Below are 27,288 nucleotides of genomic sequence, written 5' to 3'. Positions count from 1 at the left end.
ACAAAAAAAGTGTCCAGATACTGGAAAAAAGAAAAAACAATTCGACCCAAAGATCTTTACTTCAAAGGCTCGAACCAAAAAAAAAATTTGGTTAAAAAATTCCTAAAAGAAATTTAACCCAGCATATAAAAGGACATAAAAGAAGAGTGGATTTAAAAGGCTTTGTGCGCCTTCCATTGGGCAGTACTCAAAACTTCCACCCAATGCAAGAATGAGGTATCACGGTGTTCACATCATGTTAACTGAATTAGGGTTCATGCAAATCAGTGGGTGACTTTGATCCCGCACCTAAATATAGTGACCTTCGCCTGACCTCCACTAGCACACGAACCCACGAGTTGGTCACCCAATTAACGGCACCCAATTCCTTCTGCTAGAATGCTGAGGAAATTGGTTGTCTGCAGGTTAACGGTAAAATGGAGAAGGAGATGGAGTTACTTGATGGGCCGGTGGAGGTTTCCTCCGACGATGACAAAATTCAAGAATGGCCTGCATCAAAGCCTTTAAACAGCAGCCCACTCCTCAAAACCATCTTAAGTCATACCCAAACCCCACCGGAGTCGCAGAGGTAATTATGTTCTAGTTCATTTGGTTTTGAGACTTTTTTCGACTATTGTAGCTCATGTTGGAGTTGTGTAAACACAATTTCATTCTCGACCGCAAATTCATTAAACAAACAATTGTCTGTGTAGGAAAGAAAACAGCCACGGGGTTTGACAGGTAGGTGACACCTTAAATGTGGCTTCTCAAGTTGTGAAGATCCAACAACAGATAGATGACCTGAAGGCTATAATCGCAAAACAAGGGCAATTCAATGACGATGTGCTTGAAATGCTCCAGCAAGCCATGAGTGGGAAGGACGGTTTACCAATGGTTGGTAGCAACTCCCCGTACATCATTTGGTCTAGGAACAGGGGGACGACTACAACGGAACCCCTGAACAAGCCGGACACCACAGGGCTAAGAACTTACAAACAACGTAAGACCAGGACCAAGAACAATAGGAATGATGACCCGGATTATGATCCAAAGCTGAATCATATCACCAACTCAGACGATGGGTCGTTCAAGTTCAGCCGAGGCAAGGGCAAAAAAAAGGTCTCATTCAAGACTGCTATGCCGAAGTCCAGTCCTAGGGGGAGGCGTAATCTGTTTCCGGCTTCGATGAGTTCACGTGGATGTCACGGACCCAAAAGCTCGTATGTCATGAACACGACCGTTAAGATTGCTCGAGCAAGGAACCTTCAACAGAAGTTCATGCTGCATCGGAACCTGGATAGCAGTTTCATGGCGGGAGACATTGGTAAAACAATACCCAAGGTTTGTTCCTTTAACATTGAGGTGGTAGTTGAATTTATTCTATTTGATGTCAATCGTTTCTGTTTCTGAATGAATTTAAATCCTGCTATCATTTTTCAGGGTATGCCGGTCTCGTTTCAACCTACACTCGACATGGAGATAGAAGGCTTACACTTGGCCATCGCCGCCTACATCTTTAACACAAAACTGGATCAAGAGTGAGTTTTACATATCCACACTTGTATACATGATGGCACTAGAAACTGCAATTATATAAATAGGTTCAAATAACGTGGAAACTAATCACTTGACTTGGCCACGGGAGATAAAATTGAATCTGTCAAGTATTTTTAAAAAGGCAATATATCCAATTTAATCCCTGTTCCAAACATTTTCCCATCAAAAGTGGTTCCTGTTGGAGGACAAAACACGTATTTAGTGCGTGTTTGGATTACAGTTTGCAAACGGGAGTTTGCATAAAATTGATTTTGTAAAATTGATTTTGATGAAAAGTAAGTTTGAATTAACGTGATTTATATTTGGCCATCTTTATATCGAAATTGATTATAGTAAAATAAATGTTGTTTGGATTATACTACTCAAAATCACTTTTAGATGAAAAATTACCAAAAAAGACATCAATTTAAATAATTTTTTTATATAATTTTTGATAATAAATATAGTATATAATAATTACAATTAAAAATTTTATAAAATCAGAATAAAAAATAAAAAAATTAATACAAAACAAAAATAGAGTACATCAAAGAATAAAAAAAAATTGATACAGATAAGAAATAATTAAAATTTCATAAAACCAACAACATATATCATATGAACAAAAAAAATACAATAAAAAGTAAATAAAATTCATATGAATAAAATCAAATAAAAAAATAAAAAAATTTCATAGACAACATAAATACAATACAGTAAAGGATAGAAAAAAAAAGAATTCATATGAACAAAAAATAATAAAAATATCATAAAATTAATAAAATATTTAAAAATTAGAACACAATAAAAAAATCAACAACATTTGTCATATGAATAAAAAAATACAATAAAATAAATAAAAATCACATGAACAAAGCAAACAAAAATAAAAAAATTTTCATAAAAAATATACATATAAAAAATAGTATAGTAAATGATAAAAAAACTCATATAACAACATAACATGAGAAATTAGAATACTACACAAATAATATAAAAATATTTATCCTATAAATATAAAATACAATAAAAAATATAAAAATTAAAATATGAAAGTGAATACTAAAAATAATAAAAAAATTAAAATATTCACTTTGCTAGTGATTGAAACAAATTTGAACCATTTTGATGAAAAAAATTGGAACTAAGAACAAGTAGGAGAAAATATAGAGAACTGTGATGGTAATAGTTACTAGTATCCTTTGTATAGAAGAAAATGAAGGATAGGATTAGTGAAAAAGAAATAAAATTTCCACCTAATTTTCTAAGATAATCAGCCACCGTGAACGTGAAACGCAGAAGCTACAAATTTTAGCTTCTCCTGAACGTACGTTTAAAGGCAGAATCACTTCTGCGTTCAGAAGGATAAAAGTTGCCAAACATAAAAGTGAAACTTTCAAGAGACTCAAACGTGCTTCTTTCCTCCTCAACGCGTTTGCCAAACACACCCTTAGTAGTTTACTCGTTAACTTTGATATGATTAACGAATTCAGGGAGATGCTTGTTTCGAATCCACACTGTGCGATGACACAGAAGGCACTGAGGACATTAGAACCGGGAAAGCAAATAGTGGATGACGTATGTGACACATCCATATCTGTCTAAAGTTTGTGCCTGCTATCTGGTTTTGGCAGCATGATCTCTTCTTGATGACATTTTTTTAACGCAGGTGTTGATTCTGCTGGCAAGGATGCTTGCGTTTGACTCGACCAGGCTGCAGTGGTATCTTCCAACGACATTTGTGGTTATTTTCCGAACCCTATAATCTGGTTTACATTGATCAACTGCAATAGGGGATAAACAGGAAAGTAGCGAATGCCCGTGATACATGAGATGCGACGGATAATTACACCGCTTGAAAAGTTTGAATAATTCTTTCATTAAGAAGACAATTAAATGTTTCATTTTTTTATATATATTACTAAATAATCAGGTCCAATTTCATGTCTTACACGACGATGAAATTGACTCTTTATAATATAAATAATTAATTTTTTTACTTGATGTCGTTAATACTAAAAAAGCTAGAACTAACTTCAATAGAAGAAACATGAATAAATATCCGTATATTTGAATGTTACTTTTCATTTTAACTGTTCTCTATCGTTAGTTAATATAGCTAGATTTCCAAATTTAAATTACTCATGGATCTGATTATTCAATAATAATCAACCATGTAATGACAAAATGTACAGAAATATAATTACAAAATAACATGCAAAATAATCGAAGGCCTAAAATATATAAAATTCAATAATAAATCTTTAATTGAGTCGAAAGAATTTAAAGAATGAAGTTAAGTAGGTTTTCTTGGAAATAACAGAGTTAAGAAAGAACAAGTGAAGAGGATTAGAATTTCAGAGAGCATTAAAAAAAACATGACTTTTAATACTTAAATTTAAATTACTGACTTAATTTTTTATTTTAATTTTGTATTATCTTTTTATTCTGATTATTTAGTTATTATTATAATCAACATGATATTGTTATAAAATAGTTAGATATTTTCTCTGTACATTATGGAAACAGAGGTTGATTAAAAAAAATTATATCGGCGTCAAACTTATTTATTGAGTGTGGGCGAATAAATTTTTATCCCATGTACTACATGTGCCGCTATAACATTTTAAAGGGGGCACTTGTCCCCCACAATCTCCAAAGTTGATCCGTCCCTGTACACGTGGTTTTTAATTAACCGAAACTCTGACTGGCGATGTAATATTTTTTATTTGTAGCAAATAGCGACTGGGCGAGGACCTATACCTGAAGCAACCATTTCTGCTATACGCAAGGACTTCATGGGCTACGCTGACGATGTGCTGAAGGTACGCAAACATGATTAAATTTCTGCCTGCTGCCTACATGACTATCGTACATGACTGATTACACACTTTGTCTCCGGTAATTTTGTGGTAGATTTACTGCCCTATGTGGTGCGATAACCATTGGTTTCTCGTTATTGTTGACCTCTCACAAAAGCAACTGGTGTATCTTGGCTCGCTGCGGTCCCCAACAGCCAGGTCAAAGAGACGTCGCCAGATCCAAAAATTGGTAATGTTCTTATTCCGTAAGGTCTAAATAGCCTAACTGCGTAGTAATGACAATGAACGATTTTTTGAAAAAAGCATATGTCCCCATTTCTATACTGCATGACCTTAACATGTAACTGTAGATCAAGTTGCATTAGTGTCGACAAAACTACTAGCCATGGGGTGTTGAATTAAAGGCCTCCAACTGTCGAATCCTGGTGTCTTCCTTTAATATCCACATCAAATGTACTGCTATGAGTTGAAAAGAATGGGTGACTTATATTGTAGAATACTAACCATTCCAATTTGTTTAAAAAATCCAAAAGTCATGATTAAATCAACTTTGCAGTCTTAATTTACGGTTGGAGTAACTGGATCTTCCTCTACCTAGGTAATAAAATCACATGCAGAAACAGTTCACATGTTGAAATTCAAAATTAAGGTTGCTGTGTTTGCGATAAGTGTATGTTGCGATAGTTTAATCCCGGACCATTTGGTTATAGTTATTTATTTAAAATTCCCAACCTAATTCTTGCATTAAACTAGACATAATTAACACAAATGAACTATTATTGTTACACAGGCAATATTTCTGGATGACCTCTTGGATGACTGTGCTTGGTATGCTAATGCAGATACTGACAAAATAGAATGCAATGAGTTTGACATAAAGGAGCCTGAAGTTGCCCAACAACTTCCTGAAAGGTGAATTATTTAGACGTAGAACAAAGTAAAATTTATATTTAATGGTTGCAACTATTACGTTACTTCAATTGGTTAAAACAAATTGAAATCTGATTGGGTGACTTGATTTGTCTTGTTATCAAACACGGGGCCAATAACCCGAATAGCAATGATTGTGGCGTATTTGTTGCGCAGTGGATGATCATGTACCACTTGTTCTATGACTACGATATCGAGGTATCATCTGCACTTACCTTACATGCAACTATAATGAATTACCTCACTTCCCAATGAGCTTGTATGAAATATCGTCAAATGTAAAGCTGCACTATTGCGTATCCTAACCCACAACGCGCTTGTGATTATTATAGGCATTTCAGTTTGTGACTGATTATAGAAGGATGCGCCTTGCAATCGACATGGTTTTAAAGTATCACAATGATAACAGAATGGAAACCGTTGAAGCAGCTCTAAATTACTGGAGGAGTTTCACAATTGCTCCATGGTAGCAATCCGGAAGGCGTACTTTGCCACTGAATCTGTTTCTTTTGTTTGAGGCATACAAACTTTTGTTCCGTTCAAGGACTTTTTAGTTGTGCTATTTTGTAAGGTCATTTGTGTAACCAATATGTAAGTGAAAACTGATCTGTTTGTGCTACAGCACATGTGATCTTTAACATGTTATGTGGATTTGATGCTACCGGACATATATATTTTGAATGGTGTGTAGGCTTTAATTTACAACATTATTGGCATAGCCTTTAGTAATGGTTAGAGAATACAGATTGAGTGGCATACTTTTGTTGGTGTGCCTTCAGAAATGGTTGCCCGATAACTTTGGTGTATACTTGTGTACAATGACTATAACTTTTAGATGAAGTTTCTTACTGTCATTAGCAGCACCTTTTATGTTCACAGATTCAACCATTTAAACTGTCAGCACAAAGCATTCATGCATGGCAAATTGTTAATAATACAGGTCCACTCACCAACAATGTTGCAATTGATGGAATTTATTTTTTCCACTCCCCAACAACGTTGCAGTTAATGGAATATATTTTTCCAAGCGTGACCTGATGCATCTCATTTTGTTGGTGATTTGATATTGATGAAAAGTTATATCCTTTTATTGGTGATTTGATGTTGATGAAAAGTTAGATTGCACAAATGCCTAATGTTAAGTAATGATTTCTTTTAGTTACAATTCTAGCCTTATTTAAATGGCCAACAGTTTAGACATGCTCAAAAAAAGAAATTCAAAACTTGGAACTACATAAGTAAGTGAATGACATAAGTTACTGCGTGGCTTAAAAATTCTTCACAATAACAAAAGATAAGAAAAAAAACCTGCCTTAATAATGGCTAAAATCAAAATGAAGGAGCTATGACAGGAATAGAACAAACTACTTGCACTCAACACCAAAAGTAATGCCTCAAAAAGGTCTCATTCATGGGACAACCATCACATAATAACCAATGTTTACATCACATTAACCTACCAAAAAAACCAACTAAATTGACAGCACAACTAGAATCATTTACATTGAACAACCAAGGTACAACTATGTAAATTTTTCCTAACCACCTAAAGACTTCAATCACATGCAGTCATGACCATGAACCTACTTTCGTTGTGACCTCTTTCCGGAAGTATAAACTGGCCTACAGCCGGATCCACCACCCTGCAAACAAAAAAATCGCTTGTGCAATCAAATGGTATAGTTCAAAACATTAATGCACTAGAACTATCATGACATAAGTAACAAGTATAAATGTCAAGAATTACCACATCAAGCGCATACGGATCACCAGAATACCAGGAATTAATCAACAAATACATACCTCATCAACAACATCGTCATCCATGGCAGTGCAATTTCTTCTGTCGTGGCCTAATCCGAGGCACCGCCTACAGTGCCTCCCGTTATTCGCATTTGTGCTCCCCCGAGGTGCACCCTTGGACCTGATAACCTTTGGGTCGAGAATGTGAGTTTCATCCGCTCCTACTTGAACACGACTGCTCCTTTGCCCTATGTCACCTAGAGATTCAAACTCCCTCGACATTCTGGCTACCTCTGTCATGGCAGTGTTGTATGTTTCCGTGCATTGCGCGGCTGTAAAACACAGTGACAGGCAGGCACTCCACAATGCACCATATCTAACACGAAATCCATCCGTGGGATTGACTGAGGCATGCTGACTACTACTATCGGCGACCTTGGCATCTTTGCACCACCTGCGCAGGACCAATCGGCTCGGCAATTCTTCTTTCTCTAGCTCTTTCAAGACACAAAATATATGGCAGCAAGGTATCCCTAATCTCTCCCATAACTTACAAGAACATTCATACTTATCACAACTTCTATCCACGAAAACCGAGTCTACATGATGGGGCTTTCGATACTTTCGGAACATGAACTTCTCCGTGCCACCGATACTGTCCCTGTGCAACACTAACAATGGCCCAACTCCCTCAATCTGTTTTTGCACCTCATAGAATATTTCCCTCGTGTAGAACTTGCTCACAGATCTTTCCAATGCTTCAAGACCCGTTGTCAACACCGGATTTGAGTAAAGAGTCTTGTAATCTGCAATGAACTCGTTATTCCGGTAATCTTTAACTACTCGATCCAGGTTCTCAACTAACTCAAGTAAGCAATTCCCAGACTTGATAAATTTCATAAGTGATGAATTAATACCCTCGCACCGAGAAGTGGTTCGTATGCCGGCACAAAACTTCTCACACAAATAAGCATTTGCCCACATCTCTCTCTTTTCGTATGTCTTTGCGACCCAATCGTTGTCCTCTAAACCGAATGATGTGATCATGTCCACCCAATATCTGTCAAACTCTTCCATATCAAAGTGACCATACACAGCAGTCTTAAACGCAGCACAAAAATCTTTGTCTTTAATATTAACAACTGCATTTCGAGCAAGATGCCAGGTGCATAGTCTATGTGTCGCACTAGGGAATTCACCTCTAATGGCCTCTCGCATGGATTCATCGCCATCTGTGACAACGACTTTCGGCTCCTTGTGCCTCATTACCTCCAAGAAGCTACTTAACAACCATTTGTAGGAAGGAATCTTCTCGTCCTCTAGCAAACCGAACCCAAAAATAATTGTCTGTCTATGATGGTTGGTGCCAGAAAAGATCACAAGAGGTCTGTTATATAAGTTTTTTCTGTACGTTGAGTCAAATGCTAACACATCATCAAAGCATTCATAGTCATGCTGCATGTTACCATCTGACTAAAATAGGTGCCCAAGGTGCTTCTCAACGCAATAAGAGTACTGCACAACTGCCATCGGATCCAACTCAGCCTTGCCCTTCAAGTAGCTTATTGCTGCGGCTGCACCTCCCTCGACAATCCTTGATTGCCTAACTCCATCCATATAATTATACAAGTCCTTAATAATGAAGTTAAGATTCCGATATCCACCACACATGTGGGCAAAGAAGCCCATTATTTGAGTTGTTTTGAACCCAGCATCATGCATGCTATGTATATGCGCTTTGTGCCCTTCAGGGATCTTCCTATGTGGAGCCATGACATTAGTGAACTCTTGGGGTGCCAATTCGTGATTATGTTCCTCGACCAATGTTTTCGTCCGCCATTTCCTACAACTTTTTTCTAGAAACATCACAAGCTTGGCATTGCAATTCGTTCTCGTCTCCGGTTTATGAGTCCTTTTTCTATCAACTCGCTCGTAATGCTTCTTTTCACGCAGCCCTTGCCGATTGCAGTAGAAAAACTTCCTAACAATATTCCCCTCCTTGTCTTTAATAGAATCTCCCTTTCGCACTGCAAAGCCAATTCCCTTTGCATACGCGACATAGCTTGCATACGCATCTTCAATCCCATTAAATTCTGCAGATAACAACACGAAAGCAATCACAGGGTCTGGACAACTGAATTGTTTACCCATGACATTCTCGGAGTTTGCATGATCCTCTGCAGCAGCATGCATATAGCTTCCACCACCATCCCTGCCGTCGTATTCACTGTCGGAATGGCCACTATCCCCTTCCTCAGTCAGCGGTTCCTCCAACCCGTTCAAGTCATTCCCCATCTCCCGAATCGGTGCTCCAACCATTAGTCCAATGACCTGACAACTCTGACGTGCTGCCATCATCCAAATCCGACTCACTATCAGACATCCCTGGATTTAAAAAAAATCCATTGAGGAACAAAGCATGTTGTACACGTCGCTTATGGAATTAACTTAAATGGAGAAAATTGCAACTTAAATTAGCATTAAGCGAAGTCCATAGTCGTCAGTCAATAGTTTATCACAGTGTATGGTCTAAATAAATTGGTTGACTCATTGGTTTCTAACATTACAAAGATAATTTCTTAATTTTTGGGTTAAGGTTGACCAGAAGAGAATTGCTAAAAGAATATATCAAATTCAGTTTAACCAAAATCATTTATACTAAACGCACATAGTTTTGTTTTCAAAAGCATAAGTTTGGTTATTTGATTTTACAGCATCGGGACCTCAAGACCATGACAACGGTTAAATATTTTATTAAGTTTACTATTCTTGGTAAAGCCATAAGGATCTGCTTTTGTTCCAATCACAATCAGCCCCTAATAAACAATTTTTTCGGCGGTCGATTACAGGGTTCATCTTGTTCCTAAGCATCATAATAGAGGTATTAACTTACTTTTAAAAATTCAATTTAAGCAACTCTGTGCATTTTTTGGGAAACAAAACCAGTATATCCAATGCCTAACACAACAGATTAACAACCATCTCAACAAATTCAGCATAATTGCATATTCCTCCGATATAGAACAAAGCTAAAAAAATTATACTCACCAATGTAAGAGCACAGAATAGGAACGAACAGGAGCCAAATTTCACCGTTTCCGAAGAGCAACGACGCAACCCAGCAGACACAAGGGACACCAGGCGAGTCAGAGATCCAGAACCAGCCTCCATAGTTCAAGGGTTCCACCCTTGAGAGAGATCGAAGGGGCACTTCAAAGGAGACAGAGGAGAAGAGAGAGAGAGAGAGAGAGAGAGAGAGAGAGAGAGAGAGAGAGAGAGAGAGAGAGAGAGAGATTAAACTTTTTATGAATCCAAATCCTCGATGCTTAGACAGAACTTACAGTCATACAAAGATAAGTTATCTATCCTCTGATAACATACGAGTCTATCAAGTTCAGATATGCCTTTCTCATTGTAACTAACTGCAGCTATGCCTCGAACCTTAACTATATGGTGGATCCAAATCTATCATTTAAAAGATAAATAGCTAAATGAAAAGCAATAGGTCATGATTTCTACAATCGAGGTAAAAAAGGTTGAAAAATGAGAGTTGAATGCGATCCTGAGCTCAAATGAAATGCAGGAGACTTAACCGAAAAGCTGTGATCCAAATGCATGTTTGGTCCTTTGATTTTAGAGCTTCCCACATCATAAATCCATAGTGCACCATTGTTTTGGCTGTACCCTCATGTTGGCTTGTTCTGGTGTTCACATTTGTTGAATTGATGTTTATGAATGACCAAGGAAATACTACAATTTTGTACTTTGTACGGGAAAAATTGTCAAAAAATTTTTGGCAAGAAAATAAACCAAGCATGTAATTTCTAAAAAACATAGCATGAGGCTAACACACAAGAATGTTGATGTCAAAAAGGCTCCTCTTTATTGTAACAAAAACTCAAGTTGGCGGTTGCCAGGTTCCGGGCCTAAAAGTTGCACCAGATCCTGTTGACTCTGAGGACCTAAACAATATATTAAGGAGCAAATAAGAAAGTTCAGAAATTATATATCATAACCCAAAAGCTTGGGAAATGATTACTTTAAGAAATTCAACATGTTTGAATAATTGTATTTATAGCATAGATTTGTATCAATTAGCTGAGTTATGATTTTTATATAGATCTCCAAATGAAAATGTGATTTACAGAATTTTGGCTCATTTTAATGTTAATTGACTTGGAATATCCAGTCATGTTGCTGTGAACTTACTTAGGTTCCACTTTTTCTTTCTCAGTTTTGTTCTCTTGAGTGAACCTGCAAAAAGAGTATGTAATTACTATATGTTGAATGGTTACTTCTAAAGTATTTTATATGAAAAAAAAAAAATAAAAGCATTACTTAATAACAAATACGATATGGAAATTGGAGAAAATAAGCTAGGAAAAGATTGCACCCAAAGGGTGTAATGTATGCAACGTAATCTGATAAAGTCATCCGCAAATTCTACAGCTTAAACCGTGACCTTCAGGTCACACAAAATGAAGAACATCTAAAGAAGAATGAAGTACCTTGTATAGAAGATGAAATTTCTAGAGTACAGCATCAGCGATGCACTCTCTTTTTCTTTTTTTGGTAAACATCAGAGATGCACTCTAGCCGCTAGGACTAGGTATGTATAGTAATTAATTTTACTCCTTAGAGAAGCTAAACCAAAATACAGCCATTGGAACATGGGCTGGACCAGGTTTAGCTAAACCCAAACCCAGACCCAGACCCAGTCCCCGACCCGACCCCATTTCTTGGATGGGTCTTTTCAAGACCTAAACTTCATCCCAGTCCAAAAAAATAGACCCAAAAAGGACCAGGACAAATGGATATAATTTTAGACATTACACATAGTAAAGTAATGGAATATCAAAAGTTAGAGATAAAATTCAATAGATATTATACAATATTTGTACCAAAATAAATTATTACAATGGAAAAATAATATTATATAATATAAAAAAATATTAGTTGAAGTATATAAGGTTAACAATTTATCACTAATTTCACCAAGCCCGAAGCATGACTTGAACCCAGCCTAAAAGCAACACAAGTTGAAAATTCGAAAATAAGAACTCAGCAAAAAACAAGACTGCAGACACAACATGACAAAGCATGTGCATTTTCAATTTCAAATAGATATTTGTCTATTGATCCATCAATTCCAAAAAGACTCACCTCAAGCTACCCCTTGCCCAAGATGATTCTTCAGTCTCACTACCTATAATGCAATTATGTCAAATTGTATTAATGGGAGAGCTGGTTTATTAATACATAGTAATTGTACGAAACCTCAATGCTGGATGGCAAAGCCTAAAAATCAGTAAATCATTTGCAGAGAGTGATAAAAATTTATTGGCTTCTTTTATGGAAAAAAAAAAAATTCATCTATTATTCTGCTTTGAGGTCAGAAAAGTTTAAGTACTTGAGATAAAAAGGTGAGCTTCAAAAAAATAAAAAATAAAAAAGAATCAAATAATTTAAGAAGAAAAGCAATGTATGATGACCTTCTGAGCCAACTGGAATTTGCCGGATAAAACTTTTCAAGTCTGGACCAGCAACTTTTCCTGCATCAAACTTCAATTAATCAATAAATCAAGAAGTAGAAGAAAATTTGGAATATAACAAAATTTTAAGCATCTAACCAGGGCTGACACGTTTGCCTGTACTTCCTTCTTTGGCCCTCCTTTCCTCTTCTCTCTTTAGAACTTAAAGAAAAAGAAACACACAAATAAAAGAAGAAAGTGTTGGGGACTGTAGACCTAGACTTTTACGAAAAAGTTATTGTTTTGTTACACTTATTAGCTAACGTGAAAATATAAGTTACACACACGAACAACATTTTGTCTAACACGTTCACGCCTTGCTTCCAATTCCATCATTTCCTGAGAGGAATAAGAAAGTGTTATCAAGCGCTACTGCAATAGTATAAGTTGTTCTGCCAAAAAGCCTGTTCATAAAAGTTTCACTTCTCAGTAAACAATACAAGCCATTATTTAGTTTAAGATTTTGTTATTCCATTACAAAGTTACAAATAGGAGTAACCAACTCATGGATTAGTTTTGGTTGAAAATATTGATGAACAACTATCTCTTATTTATTCATCCCTTTATAATCCTAACCCCATTTAAACCTCAAACAAAAAACAACCACCCTCACCAAAAAAGTAGAAAGCCTTGGCCAAGAAAAAACCACCGAAAAAAAGAAGACAAATCAAACATATTTCCATTCCTTTAAACAATTTATTAGAACTACATTCATGTTAAAGAATTAGGATATAAACCAAGTGGTTACCATGTAAGAATGATTTTTAATATGACTTTGTTAATTATAAATTTAATGTACACATAATTTGATCGAACAGCTACAATCACATTCTCATATAAAAGTACTGTTTCGTCCCGGCCCAGTTGGCACAATACCCCGACCCGGGCGGTCGGCCTAACAAGGCCGTCGGACCCGAACTGGGAAACCAACCCAGACACCTATTCCCCAGCAGCCAGCCACATGACAGCTGGGACAAGGAAGCTTCCTGGAAGGTGGGTCTGTCCTTGTGGGACCCACTCTACTGACAGGGTATATATGAGGAGGGCCCTACCCCTCCCCCACGGTACGTGACAATCCCTTTACTTTTACTGCCATCTGTATGGTCTCTGACTTGGGCGTCGGAGTCCTTTTTACAGGTGGTTCCCTCTTTCCAGCATAGCTGCTCACGAGGTCGTGAGGTCCCGCTTTCCACTCTCCCATACCATAGTCCGAGAGATCCATCCGTTCACCATCAATGTAGACCAGGCTCCCACCATCACTCACCCTCTTCGTCCATCCGATCCGTTTGATATCTGAGTCACCGAACATTTGGCGCCGTCTGTAGAGACCTGGCGTGAATGAATTTCCTATTAAGTCCTATGGAAGGCAATGATGGAGGCGAGCCACGTAGGGAGGAAGTGGTTCCCTGAACCAGAGGGGTAGCCTCCTTGGCTTCCTCTCGTGAGTGCACAAGATCCCCCCCTCGGTGAGGAGAGCCTCCCTCCCACTCCCGGGAAAGGCGTCCCTTCAGAGGGACGGGGAGCGACTATCCGCAGATAATGTAGGAGTTGCGCCATAGGGTGCAGAACCTGGAACGAGAGCTAGTGGGCAGAGAGAAATCAAAGGGAGAAGCCATGGGGAAAGTAGAGAAGTGCCGAGGAGACGACAAGACCCTATAAGCTACACCCGGCCTCCGACGAAACAAACTGAGGAGGAAAACAGAGAGGATAGCAGAGAGAGACCAAGGAGAAAGCCACGATGCCCTGTGATCATGGGGGCAACCCCTTTCCACCACTCCATTATCGAGGTCCGGCTTCTGAAGCATTTCGATAAGCCAACGGACATGAGATATGACGGCACCCAAGATCCTCAAGAACATCTAATGGCCTTTGAGGCCAGGATAAATCTGGAAGGTGTGGGTGATGAAGTGAGGTGTCGAGCCTTCTCCGTGACCTTAGCAGGGCTGGCAATCCGCTGGTTCAACGCTCTCTCCCAAGGCTTCGTGACAACTTTTGCAGACATAACCCGCGCCTTCTTGGCTCAGTTTACCATGCGTATTGCTAAAGCTAAGCACCCGATCAACTTGTTAGGGGTAACACAGAGAAGCGGGGAACCGACCAGGAAGTACCTGGATAGGTTCAATGATGAATGCTTGGAGATTAACGGCTTAACCGACTCAGTGGCCAGTTTATGCTTGACGAACGGGTTGCTGAACGAGGATTACAAGAAGCACCTTACCACCAAACCCGTGTGCACGATGCAAGAAATCCAAAATGAGGCTAGGGAGTATATCAATGACGAAGAGGTTAGCCAAGTCGTAGCAGCCAACAAGCGGCAGTCCGCCTATAACCCTTGCCATCATCCCGATAACGGGAAAAGGTCGAAGGAGCACTCCAAAGATGGAGGGCCAGCTAAAGGCCTTCAAGCCGTTCCCCCGGGTAGGGAAGTTTACTAACTACACTCCCTTGACAGCCCCGGTCGTCGAGGTGTACCAGCAAATAGCTGACAAAGGCATTCTGTCGAAGCTCCGACAACCTAAAGATAGAACTGGAAGGAACAAAAACATCTACTGCAACTACCACAAAGACTTCGGCCACAAGACCCAATATTGTTTCGATTTGAAGGATGCTTTGGAGCAGGCGATTCAAGAAGGTAAGCTGGCAGAGTTCTCTCACCTCATAAGAGAACCCTGGAGGCGGGATCGTGACCAATCTAGTGACGACAAGAGCCGCGCCGTGAGACCAAGGCAAGAGCCCGAGGAGGATAATGAGCGCGGCCTCACCATTGTGAATGTTGTAGTCGGGAGAGACGTTAGCACCCAGGTTGAAGTCGGCATGTAGGAAAGATGCCAAAGTCTTGGTTGTGTCATCGTCTAGCCCCGCGCCTCCCTCCAGGAGAGTCAATATCATTCGGACCAGAGGACCAATGGTTCGACGACTTGCTGGAGAACCCTTCTATGGTGATCACAGCAAGGGTGGGAACTAGTCTGGTCAGGCGAATCCTCGTAGATACCGGAGCCGATTAAAACATCATGTTCCGTAATGTGTTTGATGCTCTGGGCCTCCGAGACACCGACCTGAGAACCCACCAACACGGTGTGGTTGGCTTAAGCGATAACTTTATCAAGCCTGATGGAATAGTCTCCCTCCCAGCCTCCATAGGAAGAGGTCGAGGGAAGAGGTCGGTAATGGCGGAGTTCGTTGTTCTAAGGGACTCCACGGCCTACAACCTCATCTTGGGAAGGAAAACCATCAACGAGATCGGAGTAGTGATTTGTACCAAACTACTGATGAAATTTGTTGTTAATGATGGGTCGGTCAGATCCATCTGGGGAGATTTGGAAATGGCGGTCGCATGCGACAACGCCAGTCTCTCCCTAAGAAAAAAGTCCAAAGAGGCATCCGGGGTCTTCCTAGCTGATCTAGATGCCAGGATCGGCGACTCGGAAGAAAAGTTCACCTTCGTGAACAGAAACCTCCCTCATGACTTGAAAGAACAACTGGTGGAAATGATTCGAGCAAACGGCGATCTGTTTGCTTGGACACCAGCCGACATGCTGGGAATTGACCTCCAATTCATGCCACACAACCTTGCCGTGAAGGCAGAAGCTAAACCGGTGGCACAGAGAAGGAGGAAAATGTCCCAGGAAAAGGCTGACGAGGTGGCCAGGCAAACAGCCAACTTGCTAGAAGCAGGGTTCATCCGAGAACTGGACTACTCGACCTGGCTGTCGAACATAGTCCTAGTCAATAAAGCCAATGGAAAGTGGAGAATGTGCGTGGACTATTCCGATCTTAACAAGGCATGCCCCAAGGATTCCTTCCCCTCCCTAATATTGATGCTCTTGTAGACGCGGCCGCGGGGTATCGGTTTCTGAGTTTCATGGACGCATATTCTGGCTACAACCAGATACCGATGCACTGGCCAAACGAGGAGAAAACGGCGTTCATAATGCCAGGGGGTACATACTGCTATAAGGTGATGCCTTTCGGGGACCTGTCCAAGGACAACTGGGAAGGGGCCAGGAGGTCGATCCCCCATTGGCTAAAAGGCTAGGAGGCCATTTGCAGGCTGAGTTCGGATGCCGGCGCCTTCTGGAAATTTGTGTTTTCTTGGCACTTTTTGCATCTCCTGACGAATTCTTGGGCGTCAGCCATCATCGTGGGCCAATAGTAACCGGCTCTGACGAGCTCCCGAACCAAAGCCTTCCCCCCTATGTGATGGCCGCAACAACCCTCGTGGACCTCCCTGAGGACGTAGTCTATCTGGTCGGGTCGTAGGCACTTCAATAGGTGTTGACTCAGCCCTCTCTGAAACAGTTGGCCTTGCACTATTGTGTATTTGGCTGCCTCCTTTCTCAATTCCTTTGCCTTCTTGTGGTCGTCAGGGAGTTTGCCACTTCCCAAGAATTCGGTGACGGGGGCGACCCACGACGGATCGACGTCTACACGGGTTGCACAGGGCGATTGTTGGTTCTTTTACCAAGCCTTGAATTAAGGAACGGTTTCTCGTTCCCGGTTTTGTGCTGGCCAGTTTAGATAGGAGGTCGGCGCACGTGTTCCTTTCCCTTGAGACATGCTGTACCACGACTTCTTCAAAGTCCTTGCTCAAGTTCTTAACCTTTTCCAGGTATTTTTGTAGTAAGGGGTCCTTGGCCTGATACATCCCGTTGATCTGGAATGTGACGACCTGAGAGTCACTGTTCACTTCTACCCTTGTCACCCCCACTTCCTTTGACAGTAGCAGGCCGCTGATAAGGGCTTCGTATTCCGCCTGGTTATTGGAGACCAAGAACTCAAACTTGATGGTTTGTTCGTACACTATTCCTAATGGGCTCTCGAGAATTATCCCTCCTCCTCCAGACGTTTGGTTGGAGGCTCCGTCAACGTGGAGCTTCCACCGTGTTCCCGGAGCTTCGTGAGGGTCCCCCGTGAGGCCTGGGCTTTGATCGCATGTCTCGGCTTGTACTGCAAGTCGTACTGGGATAGCTCAATTGCCCAGGTCATCATCCGTCCCGCCAGATCGGGTTTTTGCAAGACTCGACGTATTGCTTGATCCATCCTGACGACAATACGATGACTTTGGAAATACTGACGTAACCTTCTGGATGAGGTTAGCAGCGCATACGCCAACTTCTCCAACTTACTGTATCTCAGCTCCGCTCTTTGGAGTGTTTTGCTAACAAAATACACTGGCTGTTGGGCCCTCCCTTCTTCCCGTATCAAGACGGCCACCAAGGCCTCATCGGTTACGGCTAGGTACAGATACAATGCTTCGAAGTCCTTGGGTTTCCCGAGAACAAGAGGTGCCGACAGTATTCTCTTGAAATGGTGGAAAGCCTCCTCACATGCTGGGTCCATTCAAACGCAATCCCTTTTTTCATCAGGTTGAAGAATGGGAGTGCCTTTGTTGCCGACGCACCGAGAAAACGCAACAGGACAGTAAGCCTTCCGGCTAACCTTTGTATGTCCTAGACACACCCCGGGCTATTCATCTGGAGGATTGCTTCACATTTCTCTGGGTTGGCTTCCACTCCTCTTTGGTTTATCATGAAGCCCAAGAACTCCCCGACTTCCATGGCGAAGGCGCACTTGAGAGGGTTAAGCCTCATGTTGTGCCGCCAAAGAGATGCAAACACGGTCTTTAGATCACTGATGAGGTCTTCGGCCCGGGTGGTCTTCACCAAGATCTCGTCAACGTACACTTCTACCGTCTTGCCGATAAGCTCGCTAAGTACCTTGTTCATCAGCCTTTGATATGTAGCTCCTACGTTTTTCAGTCCGAAAGGCATCACCTTGTAGCAGTATGTACCCCTAGCGTTATAAATGTCGTTTTCTCCTCGTCTGGCCGGTGCATCGGTATCTGGTTGTACCCAGAGTATGCGTCCATGAAACTCAGAAACCGATACCCCGCGGCCGCGTCTACAAGAGCATCAATATTAGGGAGGGCGAAGGAATCCTTGGGGCATGCCTTATTAAGATTGGAATAGTTCACGCACATTCTCCACCTTCCATTGGCTTTCTTAACTAGGACTACGTTTGACAGCCAGGTCGAGTAGTCCAGTTCTCGGATGAACCCTGCTTCTAGCAAGCTGGCCGTTTGCCTGGCCACCTCGTCAGCCCTTTCCTGGGAGATTTACCTCCTTCTTTATAACACTGGTTTAGCTTCTGCCTTCACGGCAAGGTGGTGGGACATAAATTGGGGGTCAATTCCCGGCATGTCGGCTAGTGTCCAAGCGAACAGATCGCCGTTTGCTTGAATCATTTCCACCAGTGGTTCTTTTAAGTCATGAGGGAGATTTCTGTTTACGAATGTGAACTTTTCTTCTAAGTCGCCAACCCTGAACTTCTCGAGATCTCCTTCAGGTTCTGGCCTGGGCTTGTCGTCGACCCTGGCGTCTAGATCAGCTAGGAAGACCCGGGATGCCTCTTTGGACTTTTTTCTTAGGGAGAGACTGGCGTTGTCGCATGCGACCGCCGTTTCCAAATCTCTCCTGATGGATCCGACCGACCCATCATCAGCAACAAATTTCATCATCAGTAGTTTGGTACAAATCACTGCTCCAAACTCGATGGTTTTCCTTCCCAATATGAGGTTGGAGGCCGTGGAGTCCCTTAGAACAATGAACTCCGCCATTACCGACCTCTTCCCTCGACCTCCTCCTATGGAGACTGGTAGAGAGACTATTCTATCAGGTTTGATAAAGTTATCGCCTAAGCCGACCACACCGTGTTGATGGGTTCTCGGGTCGATGTCTCGGAGGCCTAGAGCATCAAACATGTTACGAAACATGATGTTCGAATTAGCTCCGGTGTCTACAAGAATTTGCCTGACCAGACCAGTTCCCACCCTTGCTGTGATCACCATAGGAGGGTTCTCCAGCAAGTCGTCGAACCATTGGTCCTCTGGTCCGAATGATATTGACGGGACTCTCCTGGAGGAAGGCACGGGGCTAGACAATGACACAGTCAAGACTTTGGCATCTTTCCTACATGCTGACTTCAACCTAGGAGCAACGTCTCTCCCGACTACAACGTTCACAATAGTAAGGCCGCACTCATTGTCCTCCTCGGGCTCTTGCCTTGGTCTCACGGCACGGCTCCTGTCGTCACCAGATCGGTCACAATCCCGCCTCCTGGGTTCTCTTATGAGGTGTGAGAACTCTGCCAGCTTACCTTCCCGAATCGCCTGCTCCAAAGCATCTTTCAAATTTAAACAATCTTGGGTCTTATGGCCGAAGCCCTTGTGGTAGTCATAGTAGAGGTTTTTGTTCCCTCCAGTTCTATCCTTGAGTTGTCGGGGCTTCAACAGGATCCCTTTGTCGGCTATTTGCTGGTACACGTCGACGATCGGGGCTGTCAAGGGAGTGTAGTTAGTAAACTTCCCTACCCGGGAGAACGGCTTGAAGGCTTTAGCTGGCCCTCCGTCCTTGGAGTGCTCCTTCGACCTTTCCCAGTTACCGGGATGACGGGAAGGGTTATAGGAAGACTGCCGGTTATAGGCGGACTGCCGGTTGTTGGCTGCCACGACTTGGCTAACCTCTTCGTCATTGATATACTCCCTAGCCACATTTTTTATTTCTTGCATCGTCAACACGGGCTTGGTGGTAAGGTGCTTCCTGAAATCCTCATTCAGCAACTCGTTCGTCAAGCATAAACTGGCCACTGAATTGGTTAGGCCATCAATCTCCAAGCATTCATCATTGAACCTATCTAGGTACTTCCTGGTCGGTTCCCCGCTTCTCTGCGTTACCCCTATCAAGTTGATCGGGTGCTTAGCTTTAGCAATACGCGTGGTAAACTGAGCCAAGAAGGCGCGGGTTATGTCCGCAAAAATTGTCACAGAGCCTTGGGGGAGAGCGTTGAACTAGCGGATTGCCGACCCTGCTAAAGTCATGGGGAAGGCTCGACACCTCACTTCATCACCCACACCTTCCAGATTCATCCTGGCCTCAAAGGCCGTTAGATGTTCTTGAGGATCTTGGGTGCTGTCATATCTCATGTCCGTCGGCTTATCGAAATGCTTCGGAAGCCGGACCTCGAGAATGGAGTGGTGGAAAGGGGTTACCCCATGATCACAGGGCGTCGTGGCGTTCTCCTTGGTCTCTCTCTGCTATCCTCTCGGTTTTCCTTCTCAGTGCGTCTCGCCGGAGGCCGGGGGGTATAGATTATAGGGTCTTGCCGCCTCCTCGGCACCTCTCTACTTTCCCCTTGGCTTTCTGGATCGGACCGGTAGTACGGTGTGCCCCTAGAGCGGTCTCTTCGGAGGCTTCTCCCTCTGGTTTCCCTCCTCCTTTGAAGGGATGAGGAACGATGTTGTCTCGGGGCAGGCTAATAGTGCTCTCTACCCGCTAGCTCCCGTTCCAGGTTCTGCACCCTGTAGCGCAGCTCCTGCATTATCCGCGGATAGTCGCTCCCCGTCCCTCCGAAGGGACGCCTTTCACGGGAGCGGGAGGAAGGCTCTCCTCGCCGAGGGGGGGTCTCGTGTGCTCACGAGAAGAAGCCAAGGAGGCTACCCCACTGGTTCGGGGAACCACTTCCTCCCTACGTGGCTCGCCTCCATCATCTCCTTCCATAGGACCTAATAGGAAATCCATTCACGCCAGGTCCCCACAGACGGCGCTAAATGTTCGGTGACTCGGGTATCAAACGGATCGGATGGACAAAGAGGGTGAGTGACGGTGGGAGCCTGGTCTACGTTGATGGTGAACAGATGGATCTCTCGGGCTACGGTATAGGAGAGTAGAAAACGGGACCTCACGACCTCACAAGCAGTTGTGCTGGAGAGGGGGAGCCACCTGCAAAAAGGACTCCAACGCCCAAGTCAGATACCGTACAGATGGCAGTAAAAGTAAAGGGATTGTCACGTAACGTGGGGGAGGGATAAGGCCCTCCCCATATATACTCTGTCAGTAGGGTGAGTCCCACAAGGGCAGATCCACCTTCCAGGAAGCTTCCTTGTCCCAGCTGTCATGTGGCTGGCTGCTGGGGAATAGGTGTCCGGGTCGATTTCCCGGTTCGGGTCTGACGGCCTTGTTAGGCCGACCGCCCGGGTCGAGGCATTGTGCCAACTGGGCCGGGCCGAATCACAGCTTAATTAAGCTCTTTTTAAAAAAATAGCTTAAACAATAAATACTTATATTAAAAGTAGTTTATAAATAAGTTATTTTGTGTTTGATTTTCTAGTTCTAAAAGTGCTTATTTTAAAAGAAATGTGATAAAAAGTTTTTTTATTATGAGAGAAGTTTTTTTTTTTAACTTCTCTATAAGCACTTAAATAACTTCTTAAAAAACTACAATTTGATTTTGAAAATTGCACCAAACATTAATACTAATACTTTTCATAAATCAAAAGCTAAAAAAAAAAGTAACTTTTGCAGCTTCTCAAACGGCCCTTTGTCCAATAAAAGCGAATATTGCCATACTTCCAAGGTTGTTAGGAGCGGACGCTACCAAAGAAACCACCCTAAAACATATATATAGTTACATTGGTAGCTAAATGGCTATGGCGCTTTCCTTTAACACCTCACTATCTATGGCATCAACTTATCAAGAATAAGTATGGTTTGGACAGGACTGGTTAGGATGCAAATGCTGCTACCCATACTACTCATTCTAGCCCTTGGAAGTTCATTTCTCAAGGTTATACTATTTTTAAACCCTAGCTTTCTTTGAATGTAGGTGATAGTTCTTGTTTTAACTTATCACTTATGGGAAGACCACTGAATAGAAGATACCTCTCTTAAGAGTTTCTACATCTCTATTAACTATCTTCCTTGAATAACTCCCCTATCCAGGCCTTCTACACCAGACGAGGTTCTTTCTTCACATGGGACTTCCAATTCTTCCATAACCTAAATCATAAGGAATCCTCTGAACTTATGATCCTCTTAAGTCTCCTTGATAATTTTTCTTTATATTCCAACCCCGACAAAAGGTCATGGTCTCTTTATTCCCTTGGTAGTTTTAGTTGTAAATCATTCATCTCTAATGCATTCCTAAAATAAAACCTCTTCCCATATTGACAAAACCTATTTGGAAGTCCAAAGCTCCCTCTAAAGTCAAATATTCAATATGGATAGATATGCTTAACAGAATTAACACCAATGGCATGTTTAGGGTTTAGGTTCAAAGGCCACATAGGTTGTCTCCCCTAATGTGTCTTATTTTTTGGAAAACTCAGAATCAAGTTCACATCTGCTTTTGCATTTTCGCATGTGATTTTGTTGAACAATTTGTTTGCCATCTTTGATGAATATTGGGTGGTCCCTGCAACCTTAGATGAATTCCTCTTAACTAGGTTTTTATTGGTTTCAGAAGTATGAAAAGAGGCAAAATCATTGTGGCACTGTGCAATATACGCTACTATTTGGAGTATTTGGTTGGAGCACAATGCACACACCTACAATGACAAATTTTCTAACAAGCAAGTTTTGTGGCATAGATGTTTGGCATCTATTTGGTGTAACTCTTTAAGGAGGACTTTCCGTCCTAGACATATTGAGAGACTGAAACTTATTCTTTATAGATAATTCTTATTGTTTTTTATCTATTACAGAAGACCTCTTATCCTCTAAATTGTATTCTTCTTCTCTCCACCTTAATGAAATTCTTCTTTTACCACAAAATAAATAAATAATAGCACAGTCCATTATCACCCATATAATCTATAAAAATAAATAATAACATCATTCAATATTAAAACCAGAATAATTGCAGCATATGCATAAGGAGAAAGAGAGAAACGCTTACTGATACCATCAACCTCTTCCATTTTGGTGAAGTATTTGTTTCCAGTTTTATCCACTCCCATCATATTTCGATTGCTCAGCAACCCAGAAATCTTTCCCAGAACCCTCCGCATTTTGTTTATTTTTGCCGTTTCCTTTTCAAAGAAAAACAGTCGAAACATGTTACAGAGTTGGATTGGAGATTGCAAACTTCAAAAACTTTACAATATGATACTCCATTACTACCTTCATTCCACAATATTAGACTTTTTAAGGTTATACACTATGATAAATAAAATGATCGAATGTTCTAAATTTCCTAAAAAGAAAATATATACGTGACTAAAATACTAAGTGGAAAGATGAATTCACATATCATATTAAATTCCAGAAAAGAAAATCAATCTAACTGCGGAACTACAATGGAACAGTAGAAAAAGCACTAACCACAGAGGGTGGGGAAGTGGAATCGGTGGTTGAAATCAATGATGAGATGAGCAGGCAGCCACTGTTGTCGCTGGTTATGGGTTGTGGATGTGGAGTGGCTGCCGCTGTTGGCTGGTGTTGTCGCCACTATAGTGTTGAAATCGCCACCGTCGTTGGGATGTTGCTGGCGGGTACAGTTTGAGGAGATGGTGGGTGCAGTGCTGCGCTGCGGTGGGTTAGAACTTAGGCGATTGGTGAGGAAAGCTAAAATGTAATAAAACAATACAAAATTAACAGAAATACCAAGGTTCGAAAAACTGAACCAATCATCGAACAGCTCTAACTATTGGTTCACTGATTTATTGATTCAACCGATTCAACCATGCTTCAATCGGAATAACTATTTTATAATAAAATAATAAATAAAATATAAATAAACACATTAAAACATAATTATAGTCTAATATAAATTTTAAAATAGCATCCAAATTAAAAGTACTACATCAACAACAATATTATAATCTCATAGTTGGAAGCACAAGAACCACGTTCAATCTTCTTGATGCTGTAATTTTTGTTTGGCTAATTTTTTTCTCTAAACGCGAACATGATTCTGAATTTGAACTCTCGTTCACAAGAAGCAACAAATTGTAGCTTTTGTATTTAGCTTTTACGTTCACTTGATAAATTAAAAAATTAATTGACATTTTACCAATTTTGCCATGCAATCTCATTTACAATAAAAGATACAAAAACAATCATCAAAATTCTTGAATTTTTTTTTTCATGGCTATGATTTACAAACAAATATTTTTAATATTATTATTAATACTCTTTATTAAGTTTTAATTTTTTATCAATTTTTTATTTATTTTTCTTGTTAATAGTATGAATATTTTGTTTAGAGTTTTTTTTATGTTCACTTATGTATATTATTGTATTTTTTTAATAGAATTTTTAGTATTTATTGTTCATATAAATTTTTTTAATCATTTTTATTAATACGTACTATTTTATAGAACTTTATTTTTTTATTTGACTTTATATATTTTTTATTATATGTTCTTAAATTAGTATATATTTTATTTATTATTGTTGATTTTTATAATATAAATTTCATTAGAAAGATATAATTAAATACAAAAAGAATACTAAAGAAGAGTACTAACAAATTATAACAAAAAGAATACTAAATTTTAACACATAAATTTAAATTTTTTTCCAAAAGAAATTATAGTCAAAGAGTACTAAAATAATATAATTTTGAATGATATAAATTTATGTCTTTTTTTAGTAATTGTTATCTAAACGTAATTTTGAATGATGTAATCCAAACAATATTCATTTTATTATAATCCATTTTGATACAAAATTACCAAATATAAATCACTTTATCACTAACTCACGCTTTATTAAAATCAAATTTGTAAAATCAATTTTATACAATCAAACTCTAATCCAAACACACACTCAAAAGTTAAATAACAAAAAAACCACACATAAAATGCCAACATCAAAGTTTGTCATCAATCATCAAAATATGCAAAATCTTGCTGCAGATTTGCTTCGTCGAGTTTGGACAAGAAGAATCACCAATCAAGTGATGCCCCCCACCACCACTTTGATAAAAAAAAAATACCAATCACAAACCATTTAATCTCATATGAAGTTTAGTTAACGGCAACCCAATGAACAATTTATCAAATCAAGGACAGGAAAACACAATAAAGACAATTTATCAAATTAACAAGTTATCAAAAGGTCAAGAACAGTAGAACAATCTAACAATCAAAAGACTAAGAACAGCACCAAAAAAATAATTTATCAAATTAACAAGTTAATAAGATCAATTAAAACTGAAAATCAAAATAACAAGAACAATTAAAACTTTAAAATACAGCAAACCACCAACAAAACAAGAACTGGAACAACATATTAATCATTAAAACAACAATCAAATAAAACAACAACTGAATAATTAATACAAAAAAGAACAAGAAGGAAAAGAAATCACCTTAGGCTGGAGCACGTTCTGAAATTCAAACAGTACACGGAGAGGTAGCTGGAGCTTTAACACGTGATGGAGATGGCTGAACAACGGCAGAACGGCTGCGGAACGGAGGCTGAACAGAGGGCTAAGCAGCTTGAACACGCGACGGAGAGGGCTGAACAGAGGGCTAAGCAGCTCGAACTAGAAGACGAGGGCTGGAGAACGGCGGAACATCGGCAGAGCCTCGGTGAGACAGCGGCGGAATCACAGCCAAACAGAGGTAGAAGCTCCGCCAAAAAGGAGGCGGAAGAAAAAGGGCGACGCGTTGCGCCGACGCTGTAGCAGTGCGGATGGCAGCGGTGGCTGGACGTTGAAGAACGGCAACGAGATGGAGGGCTGCTTCGTGCTTCCTCCCAGCTGTGTTCGAGTTCTCTTCTCTACGTTCTTCAATGTGTTCAGACGTCCATGGCGGGGAAGGTGGCGTCGAGCAGCTGCGACGGCGGCAATGACATGGCGGTGGCTTGACGGCGCAAGTCTGGCAGTGATGGAGGAGATGTTGCTGCGGTGCTGCCTGGTTCTGCACTTCTGCTAGTGAGTGAGAGAGCTTAGGGTTACGTTCTCTTTTTCATTTTTTTTTTTGAAGGAACAAAACGGCGTCTTTTCGTCCAAAATACGAAAACCGGCCAAATCCCGATTCAGTTCGGCCTGGTTGAACAACGCTAAATTAGAGTGTGCGGATTAATTAAAAATGATATTTTTTTAATTTATTTATGGTATTTTCAATTTGACGGTCAAAAAATTAATTTATTACTAGTAATTTTAATTTGTGTCCTTAAGAATTAAGACACACGATAATAAACCCAAAATAATATTATCTCTGTTTGTAATTTTCTTTGGTTTTAATTTTTGAACCATCATAATTTGAACTTTTTTTTTAATATTGGACCAAAGGTGGTATTACTCACCAAAATGATCAAACTGGAGAGTTTAACGGTGCTATGGGAGTTGTCAGATGCCGCAAGGAAGACATCGACGCTGTTATGCGGAAAACGTCACTGACGTGTTGATCAAAACGTCGCCGACGTTTTGTTGTGCATGGTCGACACGTGGCAGGTTCCTCTCTCTTTCCACACGTTGATCAAAACGTCAACTCCCTTCTTCCTTCATTCTTTCTTCTTCTGTCCATAGTCTCCATTTCTATTATTCATTCTGTTTGAAGAAGTTGAAAGTTGTCATTTTACTTATCCCACCACAAAGAAAATGGCAGCCAGTCAAAGATAGAGAAAGATTAGTATTTTAAACGTTTTATTAGTAGTTAATTAGGGTTAATCCTATTTTTTTGAACTAAAAGTTCTAAAAACAAATAGTATATAATTTTTTTGAACTAAAAGTTCTAAAAACAAATAGTTTGATTTTATATAATTTATGCGAAAAACAGGCCGCTTTAGAATTTTAGTTTTGTTTTAATTTTAGTGTCCCTGAGATTCATGCAAATACCCATAGTAATCCTTAAGATCCCAATTTTTCTATTGTAGTCCTCCAGATAGAGCTCCGAGCACTCAAAGTGGTCCCTGAGTATATTTCTGGTGATGAGTCATCACCGGAGCGCTGACGTTGACTCG

At 40.5% G+C, this 27,288-nt stretch overlaps 3 protein-coding genes across 8 annotated transcripts; 1 reads left to right on the top strand and 2 right to left on the bottom strand.

Annotated features, from left to right (window-relative positions):
* On the top strand, positions 163-6,103 carry LOC110265807. Its single transcript, XM_021109100.1, has 10 exons — positions 163-568; positions 693-1,320; positions 1,420-1,517; positions 3,009-3,093; positions 3,185-3,259; positions 4,251-4,340; positions 4,432-4,566; positions 5,128-5,249; positions 5,396-5,465; positions 5,600-6,103. Exons 2-10 carry the CDS (start codon positions 832-834, stop codon positions 5,735-5,737), a joined length of 1,302 nt encoding a protein of 433 aa, XP_020964759.1. The 5' UTR covers positions 163-568; positions 693-831; the 3' UTR covers positions 5,738-6,103.
* LOC107612098 lies at positions 6,630-26,010 on the bottom strand. 5 transcript variants are annotated; one of them, XM_021109105.1, is made up of 8 exons: positions 25,691-25,799; positions 23,698-23,940; positions 23,273-23,405; positions 12,641-12,703; positions 12,503-12,562; positions 12,174-12,216; positions 11,220-11,264; positions 6,630-6,910 (listed from the first exon to the last, which is right to left on the bottom strand). In XM_021109105.1, the coding sequence occupies exons 3-8, from the start codon at positions 23,382-23,384 to the stop codon at positions 6,823-6,825; spliced, it is 411 nt and encodes a 136-aa protein (XP_020964764.1). In that variant the 5' UTR covers positions 23,385-23,405; positions 23,698-23,940; positions 25,691-25,799; the 3' UTR covers positions 6,630-6,822. The 5 variants fall into 5 exon arrangements, with proteins under 5 accessions (XP_020964764.1, XP_020964763.1, XP_020964762.1 ...); XM_021109104.1 differs by lacking the exon at positions 6,630-6,910 and adding an exon at positions 10,297-10,711 and having other exon boundaries at positions 23,698-23,897; positions 25,691-25,804; XM_021109103.1 differs by lacking the exon at positions 6,630-6,910 and adding an exon at positions 10,297-10,711 and having other exon boundaries at positions 23,698-23,902; positions 25,691-25,802.
* LOC110265806 (protein FAR1-RELATED SEQUENCE 5-like) lies at positions 6,917-10,239 on the bottom strand. 2 transcript variants are annotated; one of them, XM_021109098.1, is made up of 2 exons: positions 10,059-10,239; positions 6,917-9,395 (listed from the first exon to the last, which is right to left on the bottom strand). In XM_021109098.1, exon 2 carries the CDS (start codon positions 8,469-8,471, stop codon positions 7,056-7,058), a length of 1,416 nt encoding a protein of 471 aa, XP_020964757.1. In that variant the 5' UTR covers positions 8,472-9,395; positions 10,059-10,239; the 3' UTR covers positions 6,917-7,055. Both variants share the same exon structure in this region, with proteins under 2 accessions (XP_020964757.1, XP_020964758.1).

Source organism: Arachis ipaensis, chromosome B08, assembly GCF_000816755.2.
Source record: "Arachis ipaensis cultivar K30076 chromosome B08, Araip1.1, whole genome shotgun sequence".
In the NCBI taxonomy this organism is placed as follows: Eukaryota; Viridiplantae; Streptophyta; class Magnoliopsida; order Fabales; family Fabaceae; genus Arachis; species Arachis ipaensis.
Note: the sequence above shows the minus strand (reverse complement) of the source record. Positions and strands in the feature narration are given on the sequence as shown.